The sequence below is a fragment of the Rhodamnia argentea genome, chromosome 1 (assembly GCF_020921035.1).
Source record: "Rhodamnia argentea isolate NSW1041297 chromosome 1, ASM2092103v1, whole genome shotgun sequence".
Classification (NCBI taxonomy): Eukaryota; Viridiplantae; Streptophyta; class Magnoliopsida; order Myrtales; family Myrtaceae; genus Rhodamnia; species Rhodamnia argentea.
Window position 1 is genome coordinate 13,062,841 of NC_063150.1, and position 24,015 is coordinate 13,086,855.

The window sequence follows — 24,015 nt, forward strand, 5'->3', positions numbered from 1 at the left end:
GGAAACCAAACAAATCTACATTACCATATCGAGGCACAGAAAAGGCAGCCATCAATCAACCCGGAAAAACTGCTCCACCCGTCGCCTCCGTCCGTGCTACCCGAATCCCATCGAGGTGCGTTATAACCTGAACCTTGCAGTCATTGCCGGTATTGACTCACTGAGATCCGGGACTCTTCTGAGTATCTCGATCAGATTCTATTCTTACAAAGCCCATGCGACATTTGACTTTATTCGTGAACGGGTTCGGTCTCGAACGATGCTGTGGAAGCCAAAGTCATTGTCACAGGCGGGAGCGACAAACTTTTATTTGTCGGGTTGGCCATTCCATCCCGATATATTTCATGTCGGATCAGAAACTACCGAAAGGACGGTGCGAGGGAACCGGCTGATGTCTCCAACATGTTTGGAGGATTGGGGTTTCGCTGTACGGCCGGGTTTAACGCCGCGCTACATACCGAGATATCCTGGATGATGATGATGCGCGATGAAGACAAGCTACTGATTCGAGCATGCTAAAAGGAGTATATTTAGGGACGACGACATCCTTTCGAGGGACAAAACCGAGGGCCGGGGATTCTCGTCAATGGCGGGCGATGCCAAATGGGAGCGTGAACATGGACTTTATTTATTTCTCGAAAAATGAATGATTTTACAACGTTTTTTCTAAAAATGTTCGTGTGTATCGCTTACAAAAATGAATGAACTTTTGAGAATTATTTTTATCTCCGTGAAAATGATTAGACATAATTTGTAGTTGGTAATAGAAACAAATCATCAACTAATTATTTCAAGTGATTATTTGTAATATAATATTTTTCTAAATTATCTATTTGTCGCTAAATAAATAAATGGTGCCTTAAACGGAGAATGAATTTGTTGAAGACACTCTCTATCTTCACCATCTCAAGTGACTTTCGAACGACCCTAATCGTGGGTTTTGACAGAAACAGAAACTCTCAAAGCCAAGGGGCTTTGCCTGGATTGCTTTTGTGACTGCTCGTACCGTAAAGAGCCAGTTTTGTCCGCTTTTGTTTTTTTGGGGGGAAGAAAGATATCAGAGATTCCGAAATAATCTTAAATTGTTCAATTCAGGTCTCGGGATTTTTTTTTTGTGCAATTAGGTTCGTTAATTATATATATTTGCTCAACTTAGTTTTTCTATTAAAATGAAACAAAAATGCAACGTCTGATCCCTTGCCGAGTCACACAACCCAGTTGTTGCTCACCAGGGTTCAGCAATCCCCAACGTCTTGTCGTCGGGACTCATGCGGCCCCGAGCAATTGTCTCACTAGGGTCACGCGACTCCACCGATGCTTTGACAACGGGAATTAGTCTACATCGCGGATGAACACACCTATTTTCATTTTTAAAATTTGCTTATTTTTTAATTTCCTATTAACTATCTAGCTTCATTTCAATTTTTTTTTTTAATTTTGTGTTCTTGATTTCGTTACAAGTTTTCTTAAAAAGTCATGAATGATGCCACGTGAGCAATTCCCTTCATAAATTTGACGGCAGGAACGACTCAAACAAAGAAGTATATAGTCTAGGGACCCAATTCCACACACAAAGAGTTCAAGAGCACTATGGAGCAATTTGGAAAAGTTCAAGGACCTCTAGTTAAATTTATTTTTTTTCCTTTGTTTGGTCTTGTTTTCTTTTGTTCCTTCTTCCTTTTTATATTTATGAGAAATGGAGCCAAAAATAATAATAATAATAATAATAAAGTGGGTCTTGAAGAGTATCAATCATTAGATTCAAAATGCCCAATTAAAATAAGCAACCCGTTAAGTAGTTACTCATCAATGAGAAAAATAACAATAATCTTTCTCCTTTCCCCACCAAAAGATAAGAGCTACAATATCGAGAAGTCTAATTTTCAATTACAACATTTTAGCTTTGTGTAGGCTTCAATGATCAATCAAGAAGACAACAACATCCTCGTGTCGAGGCAGAGAAACGAGGGCAAAAGACGGGGCTGAAGTGGCAAAGACAGCGACTTGACCCCAACCAATAATACTACCTTAAATTCTTCACCCATCGCAAGAAAATGCCCACTCCTTCGTTTTGCTTATGCCCTGATTCTTCAAGCATCCACTATTTCTTCCATGATTTGCAACCATTGCATCGTCTGGAGTTCGGATAAGAGAATATGTTTCGTTACTTTTTCGTGAAACGTAGGATTGTCCAAAGCTACAAGAATGTCCTAGCCAGATGATGGTCTCTCTTTTGGAGTAATTAAGAATGTCCGGCGTCCGGCGACCGGCGTCCGGCGACCGGCGGCGGGCGGTCGGGCGGGCGGGCAGCGATGGGCAGTCAATGGAGGTCAATGTGATCGAAGAAGTGATTCTAAGGTGGAGAAGTAAAAAAAAATTACTTCTCAAAGTTGGCAAAAAATCTTGCCGGAAGTTAAAAATTCTACCAGAAGTTGAAAATCATACCGGAAGTCAATTTTTTTACCAAACGGATTTTTACTTTGGCAAGGTTTTTACCAAACGAATTTTCCTGTTAGATTGATTTCTGGCAAAGAAATCCAGAAATAGAAGTGATTTCATGCGCATCCTAAATTTTTCAGATTGACGAAATGGGTCACCATAAGAGGGTCAAGTTCGTGTGCACTTGTGAAAGACGGGTGAGACTAAGCTGATGATGGTGCGTGGCAGCTGAATACTTGCATCACTTGATTCTTGTTTCGGCGATTTACAGCCGCGAAGCGTAGCTGACCATTGACGTAAAGCTTGAAGCTTTGCCGACCATTTCTGCTACTGTCTCGGAAACTACAAAATCCTTCGCTCATCCTCAAACTGGGAAGGTGCTTTTTTTGGGGTCTTCCGCCGAACGCAAGAGCTGCAACAAGAATTGGGTTTGACAGTTCTTCCTTCTCAGGTGTTCGCAGTGACGTCTAATGTCCTACCCTTTTTGCTTTACTGTTCGAAATTCTTGTTTTAGCATCTTCGGCTCTTGTTCTTTTGTGCTAGACCGCCCATAGAATCATCACTCTAGCCAGTTGTGTCTAGCTTTGAAGTAATTGTCTGATATTTTCACTGTTTAGGTTTAGAATGGTTGGTACAAGAGAAGCCCGATTGAGTATTGGGAAGCAAAACTTCGGTCTCGCAAGGGGCATTGCGACAGTGGTGATTGGAGTCCTTGTGGCTATTGCGTTTTCAGTCTTGATGCCTAGGAAAACAGAGAGTAGTAGCTGGACATTGGGGGATTCGGGGGTTTGCCGCTTCCCGGCGATTTACAACTTTGGCGATTCGAATTCCGACACCGGCGGTCGGTCGGCCGTGTTTTACCGGCTCCCTTCACCTTACGGGAGCAGCTTCTTCGGGAAACCAGCGGGCCGGTTCTCGGATGGCCAAGTCGTTATTGATGTCATAGGTGTGTGTTTACTCGAGTGTGTACAATGACTCCGAAATGTAGGAATATCTGATGATTTTTCCTGATTCTCTGAGGATTGGCTTTCTCTTCTGCGCTTTGATATGCTGCTCAACGATCTAGTTTCTAGCGAGAGCCCATTTTAGTTAGTATTGCAAAAAAACTTCAGATTAAATTCACATATTAAGTGCTTGCGATGTTCTTGACTTCCAATCTCTTAATTAAAATGCTCATGGTTATGGACATATTACGACCGAGTTTCCTGTACTGTATGTGAGGGACTTTTGTTGAGCAGGTCATTCTTTCAGTTTGTTTGTGAGTTGTCACTTAAGATCGTTGTTATAAGTGTGCCTTCTGTTAGATGTAATTTAAACAGTTCGACGTGTTATATGCCGATCCATTGTTCTCTCGCTTAGATGGCCTTAGATGGGATTCTCCTTAAGCGTGATGCTAACTTTGGTCTCATCTTTTGTGCAGCCGAGAAACTTGGTTTGCCATTTGTATCTGCGTATTTGGACTCTGTAGGTTCTGATTATCGCCACGGAGTGAATTTTGCCACTGGAGGCTCTACCATCCAGCCAATCGACGGCAGAGCATTTGATGCGAGATTCAGCCCTATCTCTCTCGATGTGCAGCTTCTGCAGTTCCAACAGTTCAAGGCGCGGACCAACGAGCTATTCAGTAACGGTGTCAAAAGCCCTCTTCCACTACCGGCTGACTTCTCCAAGGCTCTATACACTCTCGACATCGGTCAAAACGATCTCCACGCTGGCTTTAAATTTACGACAGAAGAACAAGTGCAAGCCTCTATTCCCAACATCACACATCAGTTTGCTTCAGTGGTCGAGGTTTGTAGCTCTATATATCGTCTTTCTAAACTGTTCTGTTATTTAGCCTAGAAAACAAAAGGTGTTGTTTTCATACTTGGATCACAAGTTCCACCACTAACTACGTAAGAATTTAACTCAACCATGTCGAGATTGGTGTCGTTGACCCCACAAACTTCTGGGTTGGATTCAATGTCATGGATTGAGATTCTTTTTCTTCATCTAGTTACTTTTTCTGTGGTCTAAAAAGCTTCTTCATCCTATTGCTGTTAACACATGGAGGGTCCTGCGGAGGCAGCTTCAAGTCCTTATGTCTATCAGACATGAATCCGAAATAATGATATCGACCCGTGGAATCGATCACCTCTAGTGTCACTCACTCGGTTTACCTAGCAATTTCTTGTGTGCTCTAATATGCATCTGCTAGTTTTTTATGGTAGGGCTAGTAGCTAATGTAGTTGGCCATGCCTCCAGTCTGGTTTAGTCCTTTTGCATCATCTGTTGCTGAACTAAAATGTTCTGTTGTGATCATAAGACCCTAACCTCTTACTTCAAATTAGGAGCTGTTAGACTCTTGTACTGTCTTGTGATCAGGAAGCATGCGTGTTTTATCTAGATCTCACTGTGCTTCTTTGTTGCTGTAGAAGCTATACCAAGAAGGGGCAAGAGCTTTCTGGATACACAACACTGGTCCCCTCGGCTGCATACCCATGACCGCCAGGCACATTTCCGCCATGCAGCCCGATAAGGTGGACGGAACCGGCTGCGTGAAGTCGCACAATGAAATAGCTCAAGAATTTAACAGGCAGCTCAAGGAGAGAGTCTCTGATCTGAGGGCGAAACTCACCAATGCTGTTCTCACTTATGTCGACATGTATTCTGCGAAGTTCATGCTGATAAGTGAAGCAAAGCAGCATGGTGAGTCCATATCGTCGTCTGATTTCTTCGATCACAAGTAATATTAGGTTGCAACAAGTGCTTTCTTACAGTCTCGGACATGTCTGGATTCCTTGTCTAACATGGCTCGATTTTGGTGCACAGGTTTCACCGATCCCCTCAGCTATTGTTGCGGCCGCGACGGAGATTACTTCTTACCATGCGGGATGAAAATAGCAGTGGATGGAGTTGAAGTTTCTGGGGATTCTTGCAGCGATCCTTCCAGACACGTGAGCTGGGACGGTATTCACTACTCTCACGCCGCGAACCTTTGGATTGCGAACAAAATCCTGGACGGCTCCTTCTCCGATCCCCCCGTGGCCATAACAGAATCATGTCACAAGGCCCTCTAGCAATGTGCATGTACAGTTACAACAAGTGGTTCATTCACATGCTTCAAAGAGCGAATGTGAACTCCATTTTTGTCTAGGAAGAGGCTGAATTCCAAGCTCTCTCGATGTCATCGATGTACATGGTCTTTGGCCGAAATAGTCCCTTGCCTCTTTTAAAAAGAAAGAAGCAGCGACTCCACTGGGGATCGAACCCAGAATCTCTGGTTCCGTAGACCAGCGCCTTATCCATTGGGCCATGGAGTCATTTTCTGACCAGAGTGGAATCGGAACTATATAATCATTTTAATTTATGAAGATGGAAAAAACCCGGCCACGCCCGACCCGAGAATTAAGTGGAAGGGTTGGGGAGCACATTAGGACCGACTTGCTGACCCGGGCCCAGGCCGAGCCAGCCCAAAGATCACCTCCAGTTGTTATCTGATATTTTAGAGAGTGACTGGATGGGCTGACTCTCCATTTGTGGGCCACCTTGCTTCAGGCCTTGGACTTTGTGGGGCCTCGTAAGCACATGCCTCGCATAATCCAATAATTTTCGACAAATATAGTGATCGGCAAATTGGGCTCACTTAGGGAAATCCGGCCCAAGTAGAGCATGAGCCCGGTCAGTTTTGACCCATGTCAAATTTAAGTATATTCAAGCAGATTTTGATACTTACAATCTTTGTGTAACATGATATTTCAGTTTTCTCAAAGCACTGACCAAAAAATAAAATTTCAGTGAGATCTATACTCCAATACTAGAGAGTCATGTCTGAATTATTATCTTGATAGTTCGTGAATCAATCGATCGTCTCTTTGAATATGACAAACTTTAATAGAAATATCTTGCTGATGTCGAGTCCGCATCGATTTGTATCGGTTGTGTTGTTCATATGGCAATTACTTGTCGATCTGATCCTGTACTTTCTGTCTAATGCTCTGTACTAAGTGAGCTCGAGTTGTAACTTGCCAAAGTTTAGTTGTATGGAAAATTGGAAAGTGTAATCACCGTAGGCGACGTGGCTTTTAAAAAATAAATACTCTCGTGTAGAAAATTACTCAAGGGCGATAGAGATGCTAAGGGAGTAGCTTGGGAATGCTTTGCCTTAAAATTTTTGCATTGAGACAAGGAACCTAAATCAAGGAAATTTGAGCAGACAATATTTGTCTATATATAAAAAAAAATCACTAAAAAGCAACTTTCAAAAATGAGGGGAAAATGGAAAATAAAAAAAAATATGGAATTGCAAACCTGCCCTAGGGACTTCGTTTTGCCTTGTCGGGGTCCGAGTGACCTCCGTTCTCGATGGTTTCCATTAGTCATTGCGAGTCCATCGTTCTTTCGATCAAACGAGCGTAACTAGAAAGAAAAGTCACATAAGATTGTTTATAGAGCTTCGTTCACCACACTATTCGAACTCGTGGGCTCATTGAAGATAAAAGGTGTATTTAGCCAAAAAAATTTGGATTGTGTCGAATAGATTTATTTTTTTTTATTTTTACGTTTTACTTGATTTAATTTTTTTTAGCGGAGACACTACGGAAATATTTTTTTTTAGTGGATCCGAACTTTATGAGGATACAGAAAAAAGGCGACGTGGCCGTGCTTTTGTCTCGAGTCTTACTTATTGTGGCTCAGATTGCACCTGAAAAACCGTACTCATCGTCCTCTTCCTTCATCACTCTCTCTCTCTCTCTCTCTTTCTCTACGCAGAACCGCCACTACAATGCTCATCTCCTCCTCACTCTCTCCGCAAAACCTCCTCTTCAACACCGCCGCCGCCTCCACCTCCACCGGCAACCTCCTCCTCTTCTGCTTCCTCACCTCCTCGGCTCACAAACCCCACACCACCTGCAAATGCAACTCTCTCTCCCCGGGCTCTCCCTCCCCCAAGCCCCTCTCCCTCGCCCGCTCCGCCTCCGACTCCCTCCGCCACGTGGCCCACGGCGCCCCTCCTCCCGGCGACGCGGATCGGCCGCTCTTGCCTTCCGCCTCCGCCGTCGCGTCCGCCATCCGCAGGGCCTCGAACTCGCCCGTGGAGTTCGCGCAGAGGGTCGAGCGGGACCAGAGAGGCGGCCTGGTGCTCCCCAGCCCTGATTTCCAGCGACTCTGCCTCGAGCAGCTCGACCTCTTCCGCCGAATCGTCCATTCCGATGCTCTTCTCTCGGTCAGTTCCTCGGAGCTTTACCCTCTTTTGCGCTTTCGTTTCGCTTATCGAGATCGTTGAAACGATGATTTTTTTTCATGTTCATGAGAAGTGTTCAATTCGAATTGGAACAGGTTTATGTGAGGCCGGCTGGTAGTTATGTGATGGACCGTCTAGAGCTGCGCCGTGTCACTTCTTATCCGGTATCCGAGGTGAATGCGTCTGACATTGTTATTTTGGTTGGCAATTTCAACGTTCCGACTGGATTGCGTGCCGCGGAAGCTGCACTTTCTAACCAACAAGTAAAGGATCACTTTTCCTTAGTTTTTCATTGCCATTAGCTTGACTGTCTTTGGAAGATGGAAGTTAGTTAGTGGAATACGTTGTAGGTTGAAGATATACCGGAGTGTAGGGCCGTGGTATTTCCGATGGTGAAGCACCCTTTTGTGGTTGGGTTCTTGGTTGCTGAGTTTCCTATGGCGGAAGAGCACAGCACATTGTATTCGCCATCTCCAGAGGAAGTGTATGAATTGCCGCCTTCGGGACTTGACTTAAAAATGAGGGATATTCCAAGTGTAAAGGATATAAAACTTGGAATGTGCCAGTTGAGTCCTGAGCAGAGATCAATCGCAGCCAACATCTCCCGTTCTATTGCAATGGCCTACGTCATGGATCAGGTACAAGTGTTCTACTAATCTGAGATGCTGCTTTAATTCGTTGCTTCTGAGATGCTGCTTTAATTCGTCGTTGTTAACTGCATACATATTGGATTATGCGTGTCTCATTTGCATGTATACTGCATAAGGAAAGTGCATGCCAAATCTGGACTCCAGGGCCGTGGATTACTTGTCTAGTCTGTTGGTCAACGATTTTGATCATCAGCGACACCAATCTTTTTGGCAAATTTGATGATATGCTGTTTTTATTTTGTAAGCATTGTTGGATGATATGATTCGGTCACTTATTTGGTAGAACAGTTTCTACTTCTGTATGGCATAATCTGTCATTGCTACATATGCATGTGTGGTCTGTGACTGGAGCCAATTTGATCTTCGATTTCCTCCATGAGTCTCGAGAGGGGATTTACAGCATTTTCTGCTACCTCAATTAAATGATTGCACTTTCCCCCGCAAGCTGCTTGATTTTCTGGTGGAATCTTTTAATCAGCATATTAGTCAGGCTATATTGCACACCTAATTAGGGTTTCAGATGAGATATATCTACCCCAAGTATGCTAAAAGCTCAACCCGTCAGTAATCTGGTATTTATTGTGTGATTCACTATTCAGGCCCTCTTACTTTTGTAGATTTAGTTATTATCACCTGCTGTTAGCACTCCATACACCTGAACAGCTTATTGGTTTTCCTGTACACAAAACATGTGATTGGCTTGCCTCATCATAGGACTTTCACTTTACTTATTGCATATTTGTGTTTGAGGTCTCTTTGGTGTGTAATGTTGGTCTGAGATTGCTCCTGCTTGTTTTTTCCCCAACAGAAAGCAATGTTGCTCCAGCAATCTTCCTGGCAAAATAATGTTCGGATGAGCAACCTAGTGGAGCAGGTAAGATGCATCCTTTGCCATCAGCATGTGTTCCTTGAAGTGATTGTTGCGAAGTCTAATCCATGTAATTTGTTGGCAGATTCGCGGTCCTCTATCGAGCCTTCGAACTTTGACTAAAATGTTGTCTCTGCACATGAAACGAAGTGAGGTTTGTGAATTTCACTGCTTTCTTTCCCCCCTCTTTCTAGCCTGAGATTCCACATCTGAAAGACATATGGTTGCAGATTGCCTATGACATTGTTGAGGACATCTTGGTGCAAGGTGATCGAATGCGAGATACTCTTCAACAACTTCAGGATGCAGTATACCTTACAAAGGTGCATGCCGTCATTTCTTTTCACAGCTGTCCTTTTCTGGAGATAGAGTTGTCATTTGGGTTTTTCATCTTTCTATATAGGCCACAGACCAATGCTGTTTAGTAATTGGTCTCATTAATCACGTAGAATTGCTCACACATGCTTGCTCATGGATGTTTTTGTAATGCATGTAAGTTTCTATTGGAGAGCAACATGTTGTAAAGGTGGATGCAGTTGATTAATTTGGCATTTGAAAACCTTTGTCTAAGTTTAAGGATTTTTCTGTTGTTCTCTGACCGTGTGTAGACACTTCTTGGTGAAGCATGATATGCCCCAAATTCAGGCAACAAACATCTTTCGGGCATTTGATTCATAAAGCAACTATAGTGGAGTAGACCTTATAGCATCGACATCGTAGTTATTCCCTCTCTTTTTTTTCATTTCTGCCTGTATATGATCCTGATCTGGAATGATACCTAGGTTTATATGCTTCTTCTACTTATAAACTTATCAACGTCTACATATATGCCTGTTCCATTTGTATCTATATGCATTAGAATCCCGATTCGCAGTATATTTCATAGTTTGTCAACCTTCAGCAACCCTCAGTCATCAGTGCTTTCCCTTTTGCCAGATCCAAGTCATTTAACTCTTTGTCAATCTACTTTGTACACAGTAACAGATGTGACCTTACTGTTAAAGTAGCTGAGTTGTAGATACAGTTTTAAGAATAGACAAGATTGAGTGTCTGTTCTTAGTGTGAAGAGAGAGTCATCCTAAGGAATCCATGTAGCTGGCAATAGATCTGACTCTTGATCGTTTGATATATTGCAGGCTAATATATTGCGGTATAATGAAGAAACGTTAAAGAAAATGCATAATTCAACCTATGCCCGTCCGGATTCTGGAAGGTCTCAATTGACAGATAATATTCAATGCGAATTCTCAAAAGCAGATCGTTTTTCTCAGAATTCTGCTCTGAAAGATCTAGAGTTGCCTATGCCACCTCTGGCTCTTGCACCTCTTGGACAACATGGAATCAGGTAGTTATATTCCTCAAGTTCAATGAGATGCTTTCGTTATTATGAGAGCACTCTTTTCTCACTTTTTATTTGTGAATACTGTAGTTTTGATCTTCACTTGAATTACTTCTGCTAGGAATGCCATAGCGAGCTAGCTTTAGACCTACATTTGACCTCTGGCTATCAGGAAGTAGCTTCATTTACAGCTCTTACCTTCATAGGCAATGACTTTAATTGGCAAACACATTCTTGGATGAAGATTTTACTATTTTTAGAGTATCAATCTCTATATGTGTACCAATATGCAAAGTCTTTTTTTTTTTTAAGCAACGCTAGTTACAGCAATGATTTCTTATATTAGCTTGTGCTTTCCATAATTCGATTTATGTGCATTGATACTTCTACATATCTTGCGCCGTTAAGCGCGCACTCTATTTTAGAGCGAACAATCAAGAGAGCATAAATAGTATGTCAACCTGTTAACTGTATACCACCAGGCCCTACAAGTTGCAAGTCTGGTTACTGATTCTCCTAAGAGTACGACATACAGAACTGAAATTGGACTTGTGCGCAAGATGGAAAAAGTTCTTGTTGCTTTTTAGCATGTAGAGGAAACTAGACCATCGCCATCGTGATGTCTTAAAGTTCTTCATTAAATGTTGAGTTGTTCTAGGAAGAGAGCTCATAATTTCCTTACTTCTGTAGAAATTTGAGTTTCAATGGAGATAATCAAAATGGATAGATGTTTCAGTGATGCTTTTTCATGGAACTATCTTGATTTTCTCATTTTACATTAATCCACCTGGTTATCCCCTAATGCCCTTTCTTCTCGTCAGGAAGACCGTGCAATGTTTCTGATGTGCTCTCGGACCTTGTTGGTGCCATAATACCTCTTGCTCGTGAGCAGCAGCGAGCGGTAGAACTAACTGAACTTTCACAATCCTTGCAAGTTGCCATAGAAGAACCTGCTTTCCGCCAGGCTCTGAGCAACTTGATTGAGGGTGCATTGTTGCGTACGCATGTTGGGGGAAAAGTTGAAATAGTGTTAACAGGAGCACCGGCAGGTGGTGCTCTCCTGGTAATTGATGATGACGGGCCTGATATGCATTACATGGTATGTATCAAAAGTTTTCACCATTTATCTCAATTCATCTAGCTAATCGAGTTTTGATTTTAATTTGCATGGAGTTATGTGATATGGTTGGAGTGTGATTACTTTCCTAGCTTCCATCCTTTCTTTGTTGATGATAATTCAATCTTCTTAATTAAGGTCTTATAAAACTCTTCCCTCCACAAAATTGCGGTGTTGTAGCCCTACCTTTCTCCTTTACATTTATTCCCTTGTCACTTGAATTGTGGTTCTTTTCTCTCTCTCCATTCAATTTGCATGCGAGAGGAAATAGCAAAGTATTTTATTTATTTGTCTACACGGTTTGTCTAGACCTTAATATTGGTAGTGTCTTTTATCTCTTGGCTTAAGTTCTTGGATTGGATATTAATTAGTTTTCATTTGGAGTATCTGAAATTGAAGAACGACAAAGTGATTTGTATTGCTAATAAGACAAAGATGGCTGCAGAGATAGGCAAAGTGGCCGTATATTAGTGAATCATGGAAAGCCTTAGTTAAGCATGGATTTAGGGAGTCTGGACAATTTTGCACAGTAATGACATCTAATGACTACTCAAGTGAAATCAAGGGCTTGCTCAATCTCTTTTCCTGGGTTTATACCATAAAATTCAGGCCATTAATGATGAATGAATTGTCGTTGCTTACTCAATTTTTTTTCCCTGGGTTTGTACCACAAAATTTCGGCCCTCTAATGTATTTTTTTTTTTTTTCCTTTTTGTTTTTGCCTACAGACACAGATGCACTCACTGACACCATTTGGACCAGATCTTCTCTCCAAAGATATGGTTGAAGATAACATGACATGGAACTTTGTAGCAGGGCTCACAGTTGCTCGTGAGATACTTGAGAGCTACGGTTGTGTGGTCCGTGTGATATCACCACGGACCCCCAATACTGCCTTTGCTGCTGGTGGAACTCGCATCGAGCTATGGCTTCCATCTTTTGCCTCTGTATCCCATCCAGATACCCCTGGAGGGGAAGTTTAGCAAGAATGAATGGTCTCCATGGTGGAAATCTCCTTCCCCCTCAATATTAGGAACTGATATGGTGGGTTTTGCCTTTCAACCACTTCCCGCTTCTGAAATATGCCGGAGGTCCTGTACAGAGGGTTTAGTCTTGTTCTGATATAGGCATTGGCGAACTTGCAAAATAAACGTGCTATGTAGGAGATTCGCAGCTTACCTGTTGATCGGAAACTGGCAATTGTAGAGCACATATGGTAGATAGCAACATGAAAATCAAAGAAGGTAATATATTATACAAGTTTATGTCTGTACCAGTTCTGCGAGACTAGATCATCGAAATTGCTCTGCCCCCATTGTTAACTAGTGAGGTGGTCCAGCTTGGTTGTTGGTTGTCATCCTGTGAGATCTACTAGGTTAAAGGAGGGCAGGCTGTGGTATTGGCTTCTAAATTGATTCTCCATCTCGCCACCTTTTTGTGACATAGTGACACAATAATGAAATGTTAGCATTCATGCCTCTAATGTCTGGGTGGATGTCGACAGTGAGAAACCTGCAGTGTTATTTTCGGCAAAAATGTTGAAAATTTACGGACTTTTTGCATGGAATTCAGGCTACGTTTGGTTGGGTTTTTGCGGAAAGCCTTTGGGATTATGCCAATGACTTTAGGGTAAAGGGGTTTCACTTTCTTTTGAATGGTGTTTGGGACCAACAATTCAACAAGTAACTTTTCTGTGACTTATCTCGAATATGTTTGTGTCTTTGTGAGCCCTTGTGGTCAGGCTGAGCTTGGGCGGGGCAATAATCAAGCCTAGTCTCGATTAATTTTCTATAACTTGTCTCAATCGGCCATGTAAAAAGGTTCATCTCCTTTTTTTTTTTTTTTGAAAAATTATCAAAAAAATCTTAAACTTATTGTACTTTTACCATTTCAGTTCTAAATCTTTTAATTTTGTTAATTTAGTCCTAAATCTTTTGTATTTGTGTCAATTCAATCCTAAATTTTTTGCATTTATACAAATTCAGTTCTAAATCTTTTTTATGTCAATTCAGTTCTAAATTTTTTACATTTATGCTAATTTAGTCCATCCGATCAACTTTAGCCGGCCGACGCTAAAGTGGATGTCGGGCAATTTTTATTAATATTTTAACATTTTTTAATTTATTTTTGTATTTTTCCTTCTTCTTTTTTCCCTTCCTTTCTCCTTTCTCAAACCGCTAGCGAGGTTGACCTTGCCGGCCACCGGCAAGGTTGACCCTCGCCGGTGTCAGGCATGGCCGGCCATGGTCGACGAGGCGCAACCTTGCCCATATCTAGCTTGGGCGAGGTCAACCAGCCATGGGGGCCTCACCGTGACCTGCGAGGCACCACCTCACCCAACTCACTTGCAAACGATGAAGGGAGCAATAGCGGAAGTCGAAAACATGCAAAAATCGTGGCGAGCTCACTCGCAAACGAGCCTAGAAGGACGAAGCCATGAAATCGATTTCGAGTTACTTGCAGAAGCTCTTCGCTTGTCTATGTCTAGGCGACCTTGCCGGGCGAAATGCGGGCGAGGTCGCGCCTGGCCGTCCATGGCCGGCCTCGCCCGCCGTTGGCGGGGCCTAGCATCCGGCCATTGCTGTTGGAGGAAGAAGAAAGGAGGAAAAAAAAGAAAAAATAAAAAAATAAATTGAAAAAACATTAAAATATTAATAACAATTGGCCTGGCATCCATGTCAACGCGGGTCGACATCCACGTCAATGCTCATGGGCCAACGTTAGTCGAATGAACTGAATTAACATAGATGTAAAAGGTTTATGGCTGAATTAGCCCAAAAAAGAAAATTTATCACTGAATTGACACAAATACAAAAGGTTTAGGATTGAATTGGTAAAAAATGCAATAGGTTTAAGACTTTTTTGACAATTTTCTCCTTTTTTTGTATTAATTCGTAACGAAACTCAATTTGAATATCAAGCCACCAACAAAATCTAAAGCACTTCTCACATGAGTACATTCAAGCAATCAACATAGCTAAAATGGCAAAAGGACATCTCCGAATGATATTCGTTCGGATCTCATCAATCGCATACAAATTACTTTGAATTAAGGTTGCCTTTCTAGTTCAAAGGTCTAAACCTAACCCCTTCATGGGATTTGAGCAATTGAGGAACGTTCCATAAATGAGTTTTCGGATGGCCGAGTTTATGCACGGTGGTCTGCCTGGCCTCCATTATGCACAATTGACACTCTTTCTTGTCCTGAATCCCTTTTCCCCTTCTTAAATAGTACTATTTATGCTCGGATTGATCTTTAAAAGTGGTATAATTTGCGACAAATTGTACAGTAAGTGTGACGCTAACAGTACTAGATATGGCTCCATTTAGATCTTCAAATTCTCTTTCCCCTTTGGATGATAACTTCCTAGATATTCGTTGACTCCTCGAGCTGGCGGGTAGTGAAGAGAAATTCCAACCAAAATATATACGTGTCATTTTTTATTTTAAATGTTTTACTGCCATGTCATTTATAAGTCCACGTGCCAATTTTCTAAAAAAAAGTCCATGCGGCAATTTTTATTAAAAATTACAATCTTAAAATTTAAAAAAATTAAAGAAAAATTAAAGAAAATTTTTAAAAAATGGCAGCGACAAGGGCCTACACAGTCCTTTCCGCTGCCAAGTTTTTTTAAATTTTTTATCTACTTTTTTTAGTTGTTTTTACGGTACAAATAATTGAGTAAATTTTGATCTTTTGCAGATAAAATTGATGGAAATTGCATTATCATTTGCAGATACAAATGCTGAAGTCTTGATGCTTTTTTAGCTATTTTTTTAACTGTTTTTATTTTCTTAACTTGTGTCTTAGTTTTTAGCTTATTTTTAATTTTAATTTTAAGTGAAATTTTTTATTATTGGTTTTTGGCTCATTTTATTGCAGACTAGGATTCTCCGACGAGCCATGTAGATGCCACGTAAGATTTCCGGCGATGCTCACCGGAGTTGGCATTCAAATAATTATTTTTAAAAAAATTGACACTTTAATGATTAAAAAAAAATATTGGCATAAAAAAAAGCACCGTACACAAATATTGACACTTGAATTGTCCTTTCGCCTAGCTAAAATGGCTAGCATTTGTTTTTCCCTCACTAATGTCATACCTGCATACCAATTTTTTTGGCTCAATCCAAATTAGGCGAAGACAATAGAAACATAATCCATCTCGAAAACCTTTATTGGATGGAAAAGGCCGGCATCGATTGTTTTACCATTACCGAAGGTCTCGAAGTTTCGCGCACGAGATGTCGTGCTCTAAAACATCTCTCGGTTTAGAAGTCCGAACCAGGATTCTAAGCGGGATCGATTCGAGATAGATCAAATCTTACGGGGATCAAAGCGAGACATCTCCAAAGCTAAGGGGTGCAAAATGGAATTTTAGCCCAATGTCTATCCTCGGTCAAAGTCCATGCAAAACTTGCCAAACTCAAAATGGAATCGAGAGGGTCAATTAGGGAGTGCTCAAGAGGCCAGTGGAGCCAGCATTCCCCGACGTACAAATTTGCTTTTTGCTAACGCAAAAGTCAACGCTTTGGCTTCCGTCTTTGTTTCGGCTCTACGCTCAGCATCTTCTGAGTTTGGCACTTTTCCTCCTAAGTTCCTATGAATAAGTCAAAGATTAGAAGGACACAAAGCTTTTGCTCTTACATTCTGGTACAGCCCATGATGAGTTAAGAGACCAGATTAGCCTTGATTTCGCCGCTCGGGAAGATGCCGTGCCGGTAGGGTTTAGGACAATGAACACGGCACGACTTTCTCATACCATGTCCACAGAACCTAACGATCAATTTTTCTTTTCTCTCCGTGTTGCGAGGAAGTTCCATATTAAGTAAGACCCACAAGTAATCTCGTGGATTAGGCCAGACGCAAGTCGGGAATCGAGTTGATACCCTAATTGGGCGCTAACCAGCATTATGAGCGGTTCATTTGGTAATGTTTATGATAAAAAAACAGATGATGTGCGATACACTTAAGTATAGCGGCCACTTGATTCCAACGTCTCGTATTTTTACCAATGTGAAATTATTTACCTTCGGTTTATGCATTAAGAGAAAAACGAGCTTCTGCCAAATAAAAAAAAAAAAATAGTGAATTCCATACAAAAAATACCAATGAATCCAGGACAATATCAGCTAAATGCGATCTCATAAATCCACGGTTTTCTTGACTGCCTCGGCAGGTACCGTTGCTTTACGGGGCAAGCCACTTCCGTTTTTCCTACTTGGTTGATAGTCTTGCCTTAACCTAGAAAGAAAGAACAATATTAGACACATTGAAACTCATTTACTAAATCGATTTACTGAATGACGTGGCACAATGAAATTAAACATACTAAAACTCATTTACCAAATCGACTGGGACACTCTTCGAACGGTTATCTCAATCGGTCACCGGCCCATCCAGGCATTCAACAAGTATTCACCACGTCGCCGAGCAAACTAATTTCGTAAGCTGAGTCTTAATTTCACGGTCAGACGGGCCTCTAGCCTCGTGACGTCGAAGCACACAAACCTTACTGATGGGCAATTTCCGTGGGAGGAGCAAAGTTTGGTGCCAACCCAATGTAGACAAAGACCGAGACTAAATAACGACGGTCAAAGTTTGGTAGCTGAGCACAAGAATTATGTGTGTTTTCGTGAATCCCGTTGGATTTTGTTACGTGATTCGTTTTAGTCGAAAATTGAATCATTTGAAATTTTTTTAAAAAAACGATCGATTATATCTCTTATAAAAATAAAAAAAAATAGATATATATAAATATATTCTTCACCAACCAAAAAGGCCAAACATAAATTGTTATCGATTATTAAAGCATTTTTCATTGATTGATTATTTCAAATAATACGAGTCATTGATTTTGGGAAAGTATATCCCAAATCATTTATTTTTCGCAAAATAAACGGAGCCTTAATGAGTTTTCATTTTGCACATCCATTTTTTTCCGTCATCTATACTATACTAATAAATTAAGAGATATGAAATATAGGTGCGAGATCTAGTTCGTCCTAACTCAAATTCTTCATGAATGGAATTATTTTTTAGGCGTATATATGCCACTAATATATTTGGACAGATTTTTTTTTTTTTTTTGCTAATTTAAATTTGTAGTGGATTTACTTTGATTTTTTTTTTACCCGGAAATGTCCGAAACTTTAATAATATACACGTATTGACATGTAGATTCACGTGTAATAATTTTTTTATAATATTTTCAATTTGGACAATACTTTTAATTTTACTGGAATGTAATTTATTTTTAGAGTGGCAATTTGCCCAAAAATTTCTAAACCTATTGTATGTCCACCAATTTACTCTTTAACTTTTCAATTTTATCAATATAATCCTAAACCTCACGATTTCCCATTGTAATCCATCTGGCCAATTTAGGACAAAAAATTGCAGACGTAGCGGTCTATGGCACAATCGGCACCGACATGGATGATTTTATGAAATTTATTTTTGAGTTTTCTGAGGTTTTTTTTTTATATTCCTTTTGTTATTTTTCTATACTACTATTCATCTTCTTCCTTTGCCGATTTTCGAGCCTTGGCGATGTTAGATGTAGGTTGCCAACCACAGGTGAGGGCTGCCCTCACCAAATCTAGTCGACCGCTGCTGTCGTCGAGGTCCCGGCAACCGGCGTAGGAAAAAGATGCATGGTAGAATAGGAACAAAAATATAAAAAAGTATTGAATTGGAGGTCGTACAATAGATTTACGGCGTTCTGGATAGTGAGCACCTTTGATTCCGGCGAAGCGAGAAGGAAAGAAAACGGAAATTAAAACCATGTACCATTAGGTGATTAATTAATTAAGTTTCTTGATTAAACGCCATGCATCGCCGTTCAATGATGCCTAACCTTTTCAACGCATGCATGGCCATTCAATGCCATGAGTCGCCCATTTCGTTAAATTTCGTTTCCCCATCTCAAAGCTCGTAAGAGAAACGAAGCACGAATCAGAGATTCTTCCCTCGCATTCCACCGGTCGAAGTGGAACCTTCTTCCTCCTCTCGAAGACGTTCTTGTCGTCCAGCTTCTCGAAAGCTGAGGGCTGCAATATCGCCTGCGAAGGCCCCCTTTGGGTTCCTCGATGCGGCCGCTGTCCGGTTGTGTTCCCACGAAACGTCGACGAGAGGAGGTCGGGATCGCGATCCCTGAGCCGGAGGTTTTTCCATCTTGACAACACGGAAAACGACGAGCCCTGGCGAATTTTTTATTTTTCTTTTCCGTACGATATGTTCTGTTGTATGAACTGTTGAAGTTGAACGTCGGAGCTAAAAACTGGCTCCGATGCTGTCGGTTGAGCTCTTATGTTTTGTGGGTTTGAAGTTCGTCTGCTCGAGGCGTGCGGGTCGATTCTAGTGCTTGCTTAGTCATTGTCGTCGTGAGAATCGCTTGGTTAATGCTTTGAGATTGGTGGGTTTTGCTGCTTAGAGCTAACTTCGTGCTTAGGTTTGATGCGAGTGGGCGTTTTGAGTTCATTATCTTCAGTTGGACGCAAGGTTAACTTGCTTGCATAAGCGGGGAACAATCAGGATTCAAACTTAGGGGCTATGGCGATTATAATATTGGCCGCAGAAATTTTGTCATAAAGTGGCACACGGTTGCTTTCAGTTGGAGTTATTTGAATACTGGATCGGAACCTGGAAGGGGCTTGAGAGGGGGCTCTTTGTGAAAGGTCAAAAAAAAGGATCACAAGCACATGTTGCTTGTTCATAAAAAAGCAAACTTTTTTAGCAGATTGTGAGGAAGGAGCACATGATTGCTTGCTCCTTCAATCACTCGTGCAGATCTCAAAAACAGTTTTTTCTTCACTTCCGGTCGTGAGTGATGAGTGTTAATGTGAAATATGAAATCTTGAGCTTTACATTTTCCCTTTTGCAATGTGGCATAAATCTTTGGCATGAGGTGGGAATGAAGGGTAAGAGGGAGAGGGAGACGATTTCTTTCGAACAAAGCGGGACTGCCTTAAATCACATCGGAGAATTGACATTGGTGTGAATTGGTCGAGGGATGTTTAGGCGACCATTCATCGGCTTGTATGAATCTTCCTTTGCTTCCCTTTTTGTGCATGTTCTTAATATTTTGATCATATGATGTCACTGCTACAAAAATCGTTGTCACTCTGCAGTTTTTCTGGTGACGTGCTGCATGAATGCGTGTGCTTTTTCATGTTTCAAATCATAAGTTCTGCTGAAATTGTGTTCTTCTGCACTTTGTTGAAGTATATGAACTCTTCAATCTAACTGGCTTGTTGTAATTGTTCTGTCATATCAGATCCTTCGTACACATTTTACAAGCAACTATATGTTCTGTTGGAGATTTGGAACTGGGGTACTCCAAATCTGCTAACAAGAGCAGAAGAGTTCTTCCAAACTTTCTTGAATGCTTTCTGGGAAGACTCCATATAGAATGGGAAACTTTTCGCACAGGTTTCAAACTTTTTGATGCTCTCTGTTTTTCAAACTTTTTGATGCTCTCTGTTCTTACTTTTGTAGTTGTAAGAGTGGCTTAAGTCAAAGGTTTTGCCTTTGCCTCCTTTGGCTGCAGTGCAGGAGGTACAAAACATGGCGGAACGATGAGGGGCTTAATAACAACTTTGGTCGGAATCTTTTTCGGTTTCTTCTTAGGACTATCATTTCCAATGTTGTCATCAACTAAGGTATGTGATTGATCACCGCTTTTAGTAGTTTCGATTAACCATGGCTTTTAAAAAAAAAAAAATTCCATGTCCAAATTGGCAGTTTAACCTTTCATCCAGCCTTCTTCCCATCCCTGATCTCTCCAAATATGATAACCAACAAACGAGGCCCCTAACTCAAATTGCTCCTGTGAGTGGCTGCAACAGCAGCTCAACTGAAGCTCCAAAAGTGAACGACGCGTCTAAGGTGAATTTCCCATCTCTAACTTCAGTGATCACTGCTCTGTCCTCGTTAAGTTTAGATCATGGAATTTTATATCTGATTTATCAAGCTCTAGTAAGGTAGATTAATAGAATGCTTAGGAGGGAAAAAGGCCATTTCAAGCAACTTCTAATTCAATCTTAAGAGCAGTTTTATTCTTTGTAGGAAGAGGTTGAACACTTCATCTTATGATTGTTCTCTTAGATGGATTCTACAGAGTCTAAGCTCATGCCATGCCATTGCCAATTACCAAATCGGCTAGTGTAACTTATCCTTGTTTTGATTTCCTTGCCATTATTTACATAGTGCCGACGGCTAACGTGAATCTGTCCTATTTTTATGGGCATTATGCTAGCGGTAGTGGTATTGATTTGTCCATTTCCTTCTTCAAGCAGTAGATCTTTGTAGTTCCCACGAATCGATAAGACAGAGTAGAGGATCATTTGATTTATCTATCTGTTTAGGTGTGTAATCGCTCCGCGTAAGTGTGTTTTGGCATTTAAAGGTGGACTTGTTCCTAACTTCCTAATGCATGTGCGGCTATTTGGCTGATTGCAAATGCTGCTTACTCTTTGTGGGAGCATATCCACCTGCACAATGCATATATTATGAGCTTGAGGGATCTTTCACCGTAGATCCAGTACTTGTCATCCTAGTGTTATAGCCTGGTTTAAACTTGTCTTGGTTAAATTTGAGTTTTGCTCCTGATCTATTGCAGACTTTGGTCCGATCGAATCCAAGAGGTGCAGAAAGATTGCCACCAGGAATAATAGCTGCTGAATCCGATTTTTATTTGCGTAGATTGTGGGGAGACCCCAATGAGGTATGGATTCTATCATGCAAGGTAGCTAGCCCCCAAAAATTTTGCAGAATAAGCAACTGCATATACTTTGTGTTGTTTTTTGTATAGAAAAATCGTTTCTTTAGCGGAGAGATAAAAATTCTTGTAGTGCTTAAGTAGAATATGCAGCTGGAGAAGGTACAGACGATTTGCTTTTACATTTCATCGATTGAACAGTGCGGATGTTACGATGGTGGGAACCTCTTGCGAAGTTACTTATTAGAACTTCGCAACATTTTCCATAGTACTTCCAAGCATCCGAGATATGTCTGGCTGCTGTGTCAAAGATGACCAACACTATGTTAAATTTGGTCTTTTGGTGAAATTGCTGTGTGCAGGACTTGACTTTCAGACAGAGGTATCTGGTAACCTTCACTGTTGGTTATAACCAGAGAAAGAACATAGACACAGTAGTCAAAAAGGTGAAAACTCTCGTCTATGTGCATCTGCATTTTCCCAATGCATATACTTGTGGGTTCATAAGCTTGATATCTTTTCCACTCCCATCAGTTTTCAGAGAACTTCACCATTCTTCTGTTCCACTACGATGGGCGAACAACAGAATGGGATGAGTACGAGTGGTCCAAGCAAGCCATACATGTGAGCGTTCCAAAGCAGACGAAATGGTAGGAAGGGCTGTCCACTTTGTTGTCGAGGTTGAATTCGATGATCTTCTGCAGATCCTCCTATATCTTGAAACTGCCTGAATATTTTGGTCTAGGTGGTATGCCAAGAGGTTTCTACATCCCGACATCGTGGCTCCTTATGAGTACATATTCATATGGGACGAAGACCTAGGAGTCGAGCATTTTGATGCAGAGGAGTGAGTACAGGAATTATAACTTCTTTGAATATGACAATGCTGAATCAATTGGTCTCACCGTGTGCTAAGCATGGTAAAAATTCCAGGTATTTAAAATTGGTGAGGAAGTATGGCTTGGAGATATCACAGCCTGGTCTGGAACCTGACAGGAAGTTGAACTGGTTGATGACTAAAAGAATAAACGGCAGTGAAGTTCACAAGTAAGTCTGATGAGGCCTCCAGAACTAGTCATCTATAATTCCAAGGCAGCTCAGTTGACTAATGTTGCATAACAATCAGGGAAGTAGAAGAACCACCAGGCAGGTGCCGCGACCCGCATCTACCCCCATGTGCAGCGTATGTATGACTAATAGATCATCAACTTCATTTTTGTGCTTGCTTCAGTTTACATCTGTTCCACATCGGTCTTGCGCCCTGATGAAAATTTCGAACTTTCGTGTTTTGCTTGCTTAGGTTTGTTGAGATCATGGCTCCAGTTTTTTCAAGAGAGGCATGGCGCTGCGTATGGCATTTGCTTCAGGTACAACACATGACCCACACTGCACCAAAAAAAAAACAAAGAAAAGAGCAGCAAGAGAACTTAGAAGCACCTTCTTTACTGAAATGTGTATTTTCTTCATCTGGGAATCTACAGAATGACTTGGTCCATGGATGGGGTTTTGACCTTGCCCTGAGGAAATGTGTAGAGGTAAGGCTGTGGTTATACTATTTGCAAATTTGGACATCACCTGTTATACATACATAACACATACACAACAATCTCTATTTTGAACAGCCTGCACATGAAAAAATCGGTGTAGTCGATGCTCAGTGGGTCGTGCATCAGTCGTTTCCTTCATTGGGCAACCAGGTAACTGAAAACAAGACAGGCAGTTGATGCATTGCCCACTTCACTAGCCATCTTTTTAAGAATGCCCAGGTTTCCATATGCTTTGTTCTTGTTGAGCTGATACCATTTGCTATGTGGGGATTGTTTCTCAGGGTGAATCACAGAACGGAGTGGCTCCATGGCAAGGGGTAATTCAGTTCTAAATCCTCCTGAACTTACAGTTCGAAACTAGTCATATTTTAAGCTGTTAAGATGTGCCGTCTGATGTCGCGGATCGATGCTTTTGTTACACGGCAACAGTGATTCAGACCATTCAAATTCACCTTCCTTATGCTTCAATGGCTTGCATTGCAGGTGAGGGACAGATGCGGGAAAGAATGGGCGATGTTCAACAGCCGATTGACAAATGCCGAAGTCGCTCAACAGCGGGCGAACGGGGGTTGATCCTTCCAAATTAAAAGCCACAGCAGCACACATGCAGCAACAGATTGTTCTGCAGATATCAAAGTCACCCTCACCCCAGAGGCTCAAATTTTTCTTAGGAGACTTGGTAAATTGTAATTGCGCCTGTACCATAGTGTTACGAGCATACACAGTCTCACATTGTTAAATTTAAAAAAAATTATCTTCCCATCTTATGGAGAGCTCTTAAAGCAAGGCTATTCAGTCTGGTAATTTTCTTTGGAGCTGTAATAAAAATGTTGAAATCAAAAGTTTCAAAGATACACTAATCGACTGGTCCACTGCAAAGAAAGATCAGTTGACAGGCTCCTAAGAAGCCCTCCTTAACCCGGGAGTCGGATTGCGCGGACGAAAAGATACATAACAAGGAGAGATAAATCACATTTTGGCCCCTTTTGTTTCTCGAAAAAATCATTTGGAAAATTATTTTTCTGATTGCTCGTACCATTTGAAATAATTAGTTAAGGAAATTTATTTCATTGTCGATAATACTTTAAGTCTATTTGCACAAAAAAAAA

General features: G+C 41.2%; 3 protein-coding genes and 1 non-coding gene across 4 annotated transcripts; 3 read left to right on the forward strand and 1 right to left on the reverse strand.

Annotated features, from left to right (window-relative positions):
* Positions 1 to 2,707: 2,707 nt before the first annotated feature.
* Positions 2,708 to 5,633, forward strand: LOC115751292 (GDSL esterase/lipase At5g14450-like). The gene is made up of 5 exons (XM_030689124.1): positions 2,708 to 2,899; positions 3,057 to 3,385; positions 3,860 to 4,230; positions 4,854 to 5,127; positions 5,251 to 5,633. The coding sequence occupies exons 2-5, from the start codon at positions 3,064 to 3,066 to the stop codon at positions 5,496 to 5,498; spliced, it is 1,215 nt and encodes a 404-aa protein (XP_030544984.1). The 5' UTR covers positions 2,708 to 2,899; positions 3,057 to 3,063; the 3' UTR covers positions 5,499 to 5,633.
* A 35-nt stretch (positions 5,634 to 5,668) lies between these two features.
* On the reverse strand, positions 5,669 to 5,741 carry TRNAR-ACG. Its single transcript has one exon. It is a non-coding gene; the product is annotated as a tRNA-Arg (tRNA).
* Positions 5,742 to 7,141: 1,400 nt separating this feature from the next.
* On the forward strand, positions 7,142 to 13,124 carry LOC115751355 (chloroplast sensor kinase, chloroplastic). Its single transcript, XM_030689247.2, has 9 exons — positions 7,142 to 7,645; positions 7,759 to 7,926; positions 8,014 to 8,301; positions 9,122 to 9,187; positions 9,267 to 9,335; positions 9,412 to 9,504; positions 10,318 to 10,526; positions 11,346 to 11,619; positions 12,366 to 13,124. The coding sequence occupies exons 1-9, from the start codon at positions 7,205 to 7,207 to the stop codon at positions 12,618 to 12,620; spliced, it is 1,863 nt and encodes a 620-aa protein (XP_030545107.1). The 5' UTR covers positions 7,142 to 7,204; the 3' UTR covers positions 12,621 to 13,124.
* A 5,356-nt stretch (positions 13,125 to 18,480) lies between these two features.
* LOC115751349 lies at positions 18,481 to 23,673 on the forward strand. Its single transcript, XM_030689233.2, has 15 exons — positions 18,481 to 18,843; positions 19,917 to 20,071; positions 20,190 to 20,301; positions 20,384 to 20,527; positions 21,261 to 21,365; positions 21,722 to 21,805; positions 21,894 to 22,009; positions 22,105 to 22,206; positions 22,293 to 22,406; positions 22,486 to 22,542; positions 22,660 to 22,726; positions 22,841 to 22,894; positions 22,982 to 23,056; positions 23,188 to 23,223; positions 23,390 to 23,673. The coding sequence occupies exons 2-15, from the start codon at positions 20,025 to 20,027 to the stop codon at positions 23,477 to 23,479; spliced, it is 1,203 nt and encodes a 400-aa protein (XP_030545093.1). The 5' UTR covers positions 18,481 to 18,843; positions 19,917 to 20,024; the 3' UTR covers positions 23,480 to 23,673.
* The last annotated feature ends 342 nt before the right edge of the window (positions 23,674 to 24,015 follow it).

Excerpts from the sequence above, each read along its gene's own strand:
- LOC115751292 (XM_030689124.1), top strand. The coding sequence starts at position 3,064 with ATGGTTGGTACAAGAGAAGCCCGATTGAGTATTGGGAAGCAAAACTTC. Across the intron at positions 4,231-4,853 it reads AGTTTGCTTCAGTGGTCGAG|AAGCTATACCAAGAAGGGGC; the intron begins GTTTGTAGCTCT and ends TTGTTGCTGTAG. Across the intron at positions 5,128-5,250 it reads AAGTGAAGCAAAGCAGCATG|GTTTCACCGATCCCCTCAGC; the intron begins GTGAGTCCATAT and ends TTTGGTGCACAG.
- LOC115751355 (XM_030689247.2), top strand. The coding sequence starts at position 7,205 with ATGCTCATCTCCTCCTCACTCTCTCCGCAAAACCTCCTCTTCAACACC. Across the intron at positions 9,336-9,411 it reads TGCACATGAAACGAAGTGAG|ATTGCCTATGACATTGTTGA; the intron begins GTTTGTGAATTT and ends ATATGGTTGCAG. Across the intron at positions 9,505-10,317 it reads ATGCAGTATACCTTACAAAG|GCTAATATATTGCGGTATAA; the intron begins GTGCATGCCGTC and ends GATATATTGCAG.
- LOC115751349 (XM_030689233.2), top strand. The coding sequence starts at position 20,025 with ATGCTTTCTGGGAAGACTCCATATAGAATGGGAAACTTTTCGCACAG. Across the intron at positions 21,366-21,721 it reads TGTGGGGAGACCCCAATGAG|GACTTGACTTTCAGACAGAG; the intron begins GTATGGATTCTA and ends TGCTGTGTGCAG. Across the intron at positions 22,010-22,104 it reads GTTCCAAAGCAGACGAAATG|GTGGTATGCCAAGAGGTTTC; the intron begins GTAGGAAGGGCT and ends ATTTTGGTCTAG.